Source organism: Nestor notabilis, unplaced genomic scaffold (genome assembly GCF_000696875.1).
Source record: "Nestor notabilis isolate BGI_N333 unplaced genomic scaffold, ASM69687v1 scaffold10130, whole genome shotgun sequence".
NCBI lineage: Eukaryota > Metazoa > Chordata > Aves > Psittaciformes > Psittacidae > Nestor > Nestor notabilis.
In genome coordinates this window covers 1-11641 of record NW_009910650.1, presented here as the reverse complement: position 1 = coordinate 11641, position 11641 = coordinate 1, and the positions used below count along the sequence as shown (strand labels likewise).

The 11641-nt window shown below is 37.0% G+C and overlaps 1 protein-coding gene across 1 annotated transcript in view; it reads right to left on the bottom strand.

Moving 5' to 3' along the window:
* The window catches only part of MRPL13 (mitochondrial ribosomal protein L13), a gene marked incomplete at its 5' end in the record, with an annotated part of 16450 nt that extends 5281 nt beyond the window's left edge, over nucleotides 1-11169 (bottom strand). The window contains 3 exon segments of the mRNA XM_010011094.1: nucleotides 5476-5536; nucleotides 7139-7232; nucleotides 11024-11169. Coding sequence (XP_010009396.1) covers nucleotides 5476-5536; nucleotides 7139-7232; nucleotides 11024-11169 — 301 coding nt within the window.
* Nucleotides 11170-11641: the final 472 nt, after the last annotated feature.

Here is an 11641-nt window from a genome sequence, read left to right as displayed (position 1 = left end):
TCCCTTACTATAAGGTCTAACATTTTACGAGTACAAATAAATTAAAAATACATTTATTTGAAACACTGTGTGAGGCTTGAACATTTCAAGTTTTGTGATAGGCTTTGGCTCATGTGCAAATTGCAGACTATGCCTGATGCAAGTTCTAAGAAAGATTCTTTGCCAGATATAACATACTTTAAAGAAGGAAATCAACAGAGCAATACCACTCCTAGTCCTGAGAAGCACAAAATAATTGGCTGAATTTCCAGAGGAAAATCTACCCTAGCAGCTGAATGAAGTCCAATAATCACCAGGAAGCATCTCTAGAACATGGGAAGGACACAGTGTTCCAGAGAAAACAAAATGATTAATTACAGGGCATACAAAACAAACCCTAGAAGAATTTCAGGAAATACACCAGTTACTTGGAGATACATCTTGATACTACATCTTCCTTCTACCAGTTCTTGGGTTTCTGTTCTGTACACAATACTTTTATTCTCACTACATGTATTATAAAAGCATACAAAGGACTTTAACTTTCTACCTCCCACAGTTGTACAAGTAGAACAGCAATAGTGAATTTACTTAGTACTGCCATAAGAATTATTTGGTCACAAATTAAACTTCCATTACATGCTATCTTGCTTTCCACTGCTGTTCAGCACTAAAACGTAGAAGTTCATTGTGTTCTTTAAATTAATATAATAATTTGCCTTGCAAATTCAAACAAGAAATGGATTAAGACTTTTTTTAAACAAAGTATTTTTGTCTATTCCAAAGCAAAAGACCAAGCGAGCTCTAAGACTTATTTAGAGCACATAGAGGTTTTAAGATAACAGATTCCACAACAGTATTCTTCTCCCTATGCCATGCTAACTTCTGTGTGCCTACTAATCCAGACTTTGAAGTTTTGCTCTACTTAATTAAAAATCTTTCTCTATAGTAATAGAAGAAAAAGCTATTTTATCTGGTGTTTCAGTAACTGTCTTTTAGTGTGTATATATTATTGTAACAACCATCCCTTACTGATGCAAAGAAAATATGCTTTGAAATACCAACAGCAAGATTTAACCATGTTTTCTGCTGAGCTTTTCTTCAAAAGATCATTATTGTGCAGATATAACAGCAAGTCCATACGTGCAAGCAGTTGCTAAAGAGCAGTCAAAAGGAGACTTGGAACGTTTTAAGCCCCTTAGTATTGGTGCCAGCAGCAGAACAAACCAGAACCCTGACACCCCCGGAGGCTTCCTCACTGCACATTTCCACAGAGCTATCCTGCCTCGCTTAATAATCTTCCCTAGCAGGTACCATTCATTCTGAACAATTATTGCCCATTATTTCTTTGTCAGAGGCAATACAGCCTCTGAATACTGCAAAGGTCAATCCTCTCGCTGAACACTTGGTATGAGCCAAACATGACGTTCTCCTTCTTCTGGGGGAGGGGAAGGCCTCCACGAGAAACTTCCCCTCCCAAACAAAGGAAAAGTAAGCCAAGATTTGCTTACTTCTAAAATTAGAAATAGAGTAAAATTTGACTGAAAACTTTGTCCTAACAGCAATCACTACCTGGTTCTACATATGGGATCTGTCAACATCTTTTGCAAGGATTTTAACTAGAAGCTGTAAGATTTTTCCAGAAAGATTTTTCCAAGTAATTTTTTCCTCCCTCTCACATCTGTGAGGCTGAAAAGTACATCTTTTAGTGTACCTAGTGCTTCGAAGCCCAATTTTGAAAGTGTTGGTCTCATGCCCATCAACATTTTTCCAGCTAAAAACTGCTGCAAATTCTATGCATTCCAAACACCTCAAATAAAATGTTTACCTGTTTCCTTTCAAAAGGCTTTCCTGTCAAAGAAAACACACCAAACCTTTCCAGCAGATTTTTCTTAGCAACCTACAATGGAAATTACTATTGTTTGCTAATATGTATCCTGAGGGAGTAGTAGTATCTTACAGAATATTAGCATTGTATTAACCTGAAGAACAGAGAGGGTGTTTTGAAGTACAGCAACAAGCTGTTATGTTGCACCTAAAGAACATATTAAATACTCTTGTCTATGGGTGGTCCAAGAATTTATGCTAAATCTAAGTAAGAGACAAAAAAAAGCTGAAATGTGAAGAAGCTTTTTTATTTTTTTTATTCAATGAACACTTTATAAAGTAGCCTGGCCAAGTTCAATAGACAAGAGCTATTATCTACTATTCTCCACAAGAGCAGACAACTGAAAATACTACAAGTTTTAAACAGATGCACAGACGCTCCCCTCCCCATGCCTCCCAAAGGCACTCAGAGGTGCTAAAAGTAAAAACATGCAGACTATTTACTTTTGATATCTTTTTAGCAAAACACTGTAATTTCAACCCTTCCACAAAATACTTTTTTCTGAAGCGCTGAAAAACTTGGCAGAATGAACATGGAACTTTAAGTTCTATACAAAACATCAACTATGCAGACTTCTTCTTGTATTCACTGCCCCAGATTAACTTAAAAAATATCTTGAAGTGGTAAAAAAAATAGTAATGCTTTGTCAATCTCAGAGACAAAGTTATATATCTGAGATTAAACCTAGAATAGGCATGGGTTTTTTGAGTTTTAACTAAGAAAAAAAGTCCTGGATTGGAAACAGTTGCCATGAGAGGCTGTCAAGACCAGTTTGGATAAGCTCCCAGCAGCCACATTTGACCTAATAGCTGATGCTGCTTTTGAGTAGGAGGTTGGACTAGAGATCTCCCAAGGTTCTCTCTAACCTGAGTCACCCTATGGTCATATGAAAAAATGCATGTGCATATTCAAAATTCAGCACAAATTCTTCTGAAGCACTAACTACTACCCACAAGAAACATAAAGGTCCAAAGTTGGAAAGATAGATATAATGACATCAATCTCCATTAAGCGAGAATATCACATCATTATCCATCACTACCTTGGTACCTTATGAAGGAACTAGAAATGATCAAGGATGATAGTGCAGTAAGTGCGTCTGAATTCTGACAACCCTACTTATGAATTTCAGTCCCCAGTGTAAGCATAAATCATATTACTTTGCATCAAATTACTCATTATAACCTTTCTAATTAGCTATTCGTTGTGTACCAGTTTTTCCTAAATCCAGTCTCTCTGTATACTAGAAACAATGTTTAAACAAAACTGTAATGGAAAATAATTTATCATGGGGAATTTGTGAGTTTGAAGTTAGACATGTAAGTAAAACCAGTGCTAAGCAATACTGCAGTGCTACTATATACACACACACTCACAGAATCATACAAGCTTTAATTTACCTCTTACATAAACTGCAAATAGTCACATCCATTGCTAAACCTCTGTGTAACACCACACAAGTTTACAAAGTATTATGTCGACATCCTTTTCCTTGGAAGTAATCTCTTCCATTAATTTAATGCATTAATTTCTGTAACAGCACTATTTCCAAAAATAATGAAGCACAACTGGTACAAACTAGCAGGAGACAACAGGACCAAGGGCAGAGAAAAAGTAGTAGCCTCCAGGATGAAAACAAGGCTTTACAGAAGGAAGACTTTGATTCCATAGACAGATACAGCCTACTTTCTACTACCTCCCTATTTCCACTTCACAGGAATGTAACATGATCAAAAGAGAAAAGGTCTCTTTTTAATTCAAGATAATGATTTATGAAAGTCTCCACAGTAACTGTGTGTCACTTAACTCATATTTTGAAGATCCAAATGTTACTTAGGCTAGGCATTGTTCTCTTTACAGTAATCCTTTTTCAGGTTTTAATAGCTAGCTCTAAATACAAAGCTTATTAATAAAACACCATCATAATTTCCATCTTTGTTATATCCTAATGTATTTCATGCCAAAAAATTCACATAGTAAATAAATATTTCTAGTCCTAAAATCACTTGCAAGTCAAAACCTACACAGCCACACATACAGAATATACCATGAATAATTGCCATCCACTCCTGTTAATATGACAAGAATACGTATGAGAACTCTTCAGCAAAGGGACTTCTGAATGTTTCATCTTGAATAGAATGAAAGAGTTAATTGCTGAGGGCTCTCCACAATTATGTTAAAAAGAGGTTTCTCTCCCTAAATAAGATGAAGCCTTGAGCCACATCACCAATTTGCTGAGCCTCTGTCCAACATGCTTTAGTTATTGGCAACGCATATAACCCTCCTCTGTTTTCACAGAAATTCATCTATGACTCTGGCAAGCAAAGACGTATTTCAGAGTGAATGCCAGAAGGTAATTTATAAAACATCCAAGTCTCAAGTCCTAACAATCAAGTTGTCCTATACTGCCTCCCAGTGCACAGTGTCTGTCTGAAGCTCAAATGAAAAAGGTTGATGAATCAATTTTAGACGTGGAAATATCAACAATTCCCAAATCAATTACAACTATCTTAGAGCTCGTTCTCAAAAGCATTTAAATTGTTTTAAAAAAATCTAGACAGAAAATAAAATTGAACTCTGGGATTTCACTTTAAATAAAGAATTTGCAGAAGTAAAAATGAAAACCAGACAAATTCCTACGGCAGACTGCTTTTTACAGAGTACAATGTCTTGCATAAGAGAGTCTTGGGACAAAGCAGGAGTTCTAAATCATAGATAAAAAAAAAGAATTATTGTCAAAGCCCAGAATTTTACAGCAGATAATTTTTTTTTCTAAGAAAAGGAAGAAGCATTTTTCTGTTTTATATATAAGGTGACCCAAGCCAAAGCATTTCAGAGTCAAAAATAAACATAGATATCTGTTATTTTCTGTGGGCCTCATACCATGTTCTGAAACACCAGTACTTAGAGAATTCATTCCTCCAATGCTGACCACTCAAACCCCTAGTAAAATTTTCTAACTGTATAAGTCAACATCCCAGAATGTTTGTATCTAGCACTGTTTTGTTAATCAGTAACAAACACATCAACACTGATATTCAGAATTTACAATGGTCTAATACACACTTTTAGTAAAGAGGCTTAATTTCAATATAATCACCATTTCCAATTCTTTCACAAACCATGAACACAAACACAGAGCATAGGAGAAAAGATATTTTTTATAAAATAATCATTTAACAAAACCTACAGTTGAATTTTCCTGGGAGCAAAAGGCAGTTGTACTTTCTAACACTAAAGATTAACATTAGTCTTGCTGGCTCTTAAAAAGTAGTAGGGTCAATAAGCTAAGTCTAACTTGAGGCGGTTGGCTTGTGAGAAAGGTCAGACCCCTGAAATTAAAAGCAAGTGAATCAGTCACAAATGAGTGAAGCAAATGAACTCGATTTTCTCATCTGGACACAGTGGAAGAATCACAAAAATGCACAACCTACAGTCTGACCCTCAAAACATGCTGTTTACAAAAACATTGTCACAAGCCAAGCTTCTAAGAGCCTTTACTAAAAGATGTGCTAAAAGGTGAGCAATCCCTTTTGTTTAGAGGAACCGATTAAATGAAAACAAACCAGCTTTGCAAGTGAAAGCGAAGAAGGGGAAACACTTACAGCAGTTGGATCCTTCAAATGGAGCTGAGTTGCTGTCACTTGTTTGAAACCACCAGGATAGCTATAAAACCAGAACAAACATAAAAGCTTAAAGCTATATGCTCAAGCACATTGTTAACACAAGTATCACTGCATCTTGAAAAACAGTGTAATGCTATTACAAGCCTTCAAAAAATGAAGTTGCTCTCACTACATTTTATTAGAAAGATTCCATCCTGTCAAGTATCCAAGTTTAACACCATTTGTATTTTCTTATTTACTCACTTGGATTATTAAAATGTCTGTGTTTCACGAGCAGATGGGTATGTTTTTAAAACTGCTTATGAAGTAGACCATCATAGTTACAGAATACAGTGGGAGTAAGATATGCAGAACTTGGAAGTACTTCAAGATGATCGAGACTCGCAACCAGTCTGGGTGACATACTAAACAACCATTTTGAACTTACTGTTTTAAATAAAGCTTAGCATGATTTGGTGTGTCTACAGTAATAAAATTCGACTTTTACTGCAATGCATCCATCTTTTTAAAGTCTATGGTGAGGTTGCACTCATTTGCACTTACGCGTGTACTTTAAATTAATGATACAGTGGTGCAAGAAATGACACGGATGTCAACTAAAGCTGGGTTTCGTTTTGATTTAATTACATTATTAGCTATCAATCTGAGTGAAATAAAAATGAACCAAACACCATCAGAACATGCCCTCTTTGGAGACTACACAGATATGTAAGTATTTGTTTTAATTATACAATTCTTTTCACTCACTCAAAACCAACTTAGACATTTACACAAAGTGTTTTAACTTCCACAGAAGTTTTTAGTGAAAGTTTTTAAGAAGCCATAAGGGTAGGGGAGGAATGAAAAAAGTGTATTAATTTCCATCAACTGAAGAAGAACTCAGCAATTCAGCAAAGGAATTTCAGGATTGAGACATTAGTACTAGCAAAATTAGCTTTCTCAATCTGATTTATTCATCTCATGACTCCTTACATTTTGACACTTAGAGATTCTTATCTAGTTATTGTCATCATGTAAAATAGGAGCACCAAATTGATCATTGCCATACTGTCTGCAATGGGTTATTGCACTTCCATCTGTAAACAAGTTATGCCTCCCACAAAAATATATTGTACAGTACTGTATACATCAGTACATCTTGAGAGCATTTCATTTCTTACTAGTTTTTTTATTTTTATTTTTATTTTAAATCCTCTGATTCAACAATCTATCTTGATATTTACTGTTAGGTAAATAGGTACTGGTAGGATAAAGTAATTGAAGTTGGCAACTGCATATATCTTAGATGTAAGGTGTCAACAGGAATGTCTTCTACTGCTTAGTAAACAGAATAATCCCCCTCATTCCATCATTGGGTTCATGGGTTCACACGAAACAACCTGGCTCACCAAATCTGATCACTTACTTGATTGCTCTGACCACTTTAGAGTTAGATTATTTCCCTAACAACATACACTGGGTGGGGGGAAAGAAAGAAAACGATGTGCATCCCTTTAAACATTGTAACACAAGCAAACAAAACTCCAAACATGTAAGTAGGCATTCCCTCTTGAAACAATATGCTAAAAAAGACTTTAACTATTAAGAAAATATGACATTAAATCTACCACTAGCTCATTTGAATATTGATTATGAAGCTTACCCAGTATGTGACGAATACACTTTCTGTTCCCATTTGTTACCAGAGAAGGCAATGTGTCTTGTATTTATTATGACAACATGATCTCCACAGTCACCTACAATGCAGAAGTTAGTGAAAAGTATTAAGAGAACCATAGGGGCAATCAACCAAAATAACTATTAAGTGTGTGATATATACACAGTAGCACATAAATATGTTTCATAAAACTCAGAATTAAAGGTCTGAGCTTTGTGAATCACACTATCCAAATCTCCACCTAAATACCAACCTGAATTACTGCTTTTGTTAGTACTCACAGTTTAGAAGGCAGGTGAGCAGGTAAAATACCACTAAACCATTGCAATTATTCAGGAAATAACTTGAAATCTGGCTTACAGGCAAGTGTATTATTTCATTCAACACATTGTGGTGCATACGCACCTATAATTCAAAAACCCCAGAATAAATAAAAGGTTAATTCTAACCAAAGACCCTAAATACTTGTTTAATTTTTTTGCATTCTCTTATAAAAACAGTACCAACCTTTACTGGAGGATTGAATATCTGGGTGAAATAAGCAACCTATTCTTTTTGAAGCAGACTGAATTTATGGATAGTGAATGTGCCCTTGAAAATTTCAAATTAATATATTATTTTCCACTGGTGTTTAAACAATGTTGTTCACTTCAGGGACAGCTGCACTTAATAGGAAGGAAATGAAAATATTTACCATCTCAAGAAACACGGCACCCTACTTTTGAAAAATATTCACAAAATATCATGCAAGAAAACTCTTCTTTTAGGCTGTTTCTGTTGAAACATAAAATAGTTTGGGTTGAAAGGGACCTTTAAATGTCATCTAGTGCAACAACCCTTGCAATGAGCAGGGACATCTTCAACTAGACTAGGTTGCTCAGAGCCCCGTCTGACCTGACCTTGAATGTTTCCAGGGATAGGGCATCTTCAACCTCTCTGGGAAAGCTGTTCCAGTGTCATACCACACTCACTGTACAAAATTTATTTTGTATATCCGGTCTCAATCTCCCCTCTTTTAGTTTACAGACATTACGCCTTGTCGTATCACTGCAGGCCCTACCGAAAAGTTTGTCCCCATCTTTCTAATACGCCCCCTTGAAGTATTGAAAGGCCTCTTCTCCAGGCTGAACAACTCCAACTCTCAGCCCTCCCTCCAGACTCCTGATCAGATTCGTGGCCCTCCTCTGGATCTGCTCCAACAGGCCCATGTCTTTCCTTTGCTGAGAACCCCAGAGCTGAACACAATAATCCAGGTGGGGTCTCATCAGAGTGGAGCAGACGGGAAAGTCATCTTCCTTGACCTGCTGGACATGCTTCTTTCAATGTAGCCAGTTGGCTTTTCAGGCCATGAGTGCACACTGACGGCTCATGTCCAACTTTTCATCAATCAGTAACCCCAAGTCCTTCTCCTCAGGTCTGCTCTCAATCCCATCACCCCTCAGCCTGCACGGATACTAGGGATTGTCCCAACCCAGGTGCAGGAGCTTGCACTTGGCTTTTTAAACTTCATGAGGTTCACATCAGCCCATATCTTGAGCTAGTCCAGGTCCCTCAGGCGTGTCAACTATTTTCATGATAAAATATCCAATTATTCGTTTAAGATTTATGGATGTTTTCCTCAAAAAACATACAAAAATAAGTTCCATATATTCTATTACATTATTGTATATGCAATTCGTTTCAAATAACATGTGTATTGCACCTTTTTAGATAAAACTAAGCTGCCACAGTAAATCCATTTTATATCTCTGTACATTTATAACTTGAGTAATTCCTATCATACAGTAAAAAAACACATTTCAGGTACATGCATTTTTCCTCCCACATTTTAATTAGGACTAAATGGTAATTAAAGGTACGTATTGTCAACTGTTAGCTCACAAGACTGACAAATTTCTTGCCAAATCTTTCATCAGAAGACAAGTCTTCACTGCTGCTTCTAGCTATTATAAACTTACACTGCAGTTTAGAGTAACACCCAGGACACTTCCATGTAGCCTCGTGGTCTCCTTCAAGGAGGCAGGGAACAGCAGCAAATCCTACCCAAGCAACATAGCTGGCTCACCTACACCTGCTCACAATCCAACATAAAGAACCAGATCACCCATTTTTTGAAAAAATCTGGCCCACTATTTTTGGCTCTCTATTGTGAAGCTGCTCACAAAGACAGAATGCAAGGGGATGCGAGTTAAGACAACGGGGAGGTGCAGAAGAAACCTGAAAATCCAAATTCAAACCTCCTGAACAAGGTTGTATCCCCTCATTTAAGGCATATGGTCCGACAGCACCTAAAAATATGAGGCTGAAGAATAATGAAAGATTATCCCTAAACCAGAAAATAAATACACAAGAAGTCAAGTTTCTTTCATTCCTTAACCACAGCATAAATTCTGCTCCAGATACTTTTCAACACAATAAATAATGATTTTATGGAAGGGTATCTGGATACCAAATTAAAAACAAACCAAAACAACCACCCCACACTATATTATTCTGTTTAAGGAATTGTTATTTCACAGACATGAAAATATTTTTTGATAGCTCAGAAAAAGAAAGAAAGAAAAAAGTGTTAAATACATCAACCACAAAGTCATGCATACTTTGCTCTCTTAGAGAATATCAAATGTCTCTAGGAGTAGCCTACCAATGCCAAACTCAGGTGTAATGCATTTAATACTGATTTATAGAATACTTCAGATAAAATAAAGTTATCCTTGAAATGATTTTCCAGGATTTTATAACTTAGGGACATAAAAGTATCAAAAGATCTTTCCCACAGGACAACCAAGAACATTTCCTCTGAGTGCCTGCTTTATTTTTCAGACCGCTGTAGTCTCCAGTGACACCTTGTGGATGAGACATAATTTGCAATAGCAGAATTGGTATTTAAAACATCTTCAGAACACTACAGCTACCACTTTGTATCATGAAAACCAGGTTTCAGTATGTACATTGTACATGGATGAGGAAAGTTTAATGCTTTCTTTATATTTCAGTAATGTCTCTTGAAAAATCTGTGTGAGAATTACAGGCAACGCTGTACCATCAATGAGGAATCACCTTTTTCTTACCTATACGGTGCTTATCACTGTGTGACAGGCACTATGGTATTACAAGTAACAAACAAGATCACAGGTACATCTTTGCTGCTGAATTGTCTTATCTGCCAAAAAGCAAAATGACTTTTTCATGTAAGCAAGAAGGTATCTTTCAACAATGATTAAGCCTCCCATTTAGGAATCAGACAGGTTCCAGCCTCATCGTCACAGAATGTGTGAGGTAAGAAGGGATCTCTGAAGGTCAGGTTGTCCAACCCTTCTGCTCAAGCAGAACCAGCTTCTGAATATCTCCAAGGACGGAGACTCCACAACCTCTGAGACAACCACTTCAAGTCACCCTCACAGTAAAAAATATTTCCTGATGTTCAGAGAGAACCACTTGTGTTTCAGTTTGTGCTTTTTGCCTCATGAAGACCAGACGTGTCTGCACCATATTCAGAACAGAGAGCCACTCCAAGACTCTGTGGTCTACTCAAGAATCACCTCAGTGTTTCACTGCGTGCACTGTGAATTAAATCTTTACATCTAAAATCAATGCAATGAAACATGTTTCAAGGCTTTTAAAAATTGAAAGCACAACCCACTGTAATTCAGCTACTTAAACCATACATTCATAACGAACTTCATATGGTAAAGATAATGACATAAGCTTGTAGAGAAGTAATAAGAAAAAAGATAAGAAGGAAAATAAAGACATTTATAATTTACAAAATGTAACCTTACATGTCAGGCTTGATTTTAAAGCTGAAATCAGAAGAAAAATACAAGTGAAAGAAAGCAAATTTGCTTTTATCTACTCAATAATACTCACTTAGTGCGTGATAAATAGGTTTATGCCTGCCTTCGAGTCTGATTACAGTCTCAGCTGCGATTTTTCCTGGTGGCTGCAACTTCGCATCAAGGAGATACCAGGCTCTGGCAAAAGTAGCCCATTGCTAAAGAGAAAGAGAGGTAGTACTTAACATAGTAAAAGAACACACTTCCATATATAAGTTTAACTTCTCTAATTAGATCAATATTTTATTCACAGTCCAAAATGCTAGAAAAAATATTAATGTTCAATAACGACCCCTCCAAATAACCTTTTCTTGGATGGAGAACAACGCTACACACCGCGATACACCCACTGCTGTGCATGCTTTCAACGGGTGTGGTGGCAACAACACTGAAAGGTTACCGGCTCTGAGGACTCTGCTTCAAACAACTAAGACCTCTTGCTAAGTGCAATCGCTGTAGGCTGTGTAATGCCCGACATCTCCTTCCCTCTCAGTGAAGGGCACTTCTCCCCCAAAGGTCGCTTTATGAACACGACCAGCAGCAGGTGACCATGTTCCTCGCAGACAGGCCACACGCTGTCCGCTCCCGGGTCCTGCCAGCGGGCCCGTTAGGGCGAACACCGCTCCGCGACCAGGGGAGGGAGGGAAGGAGG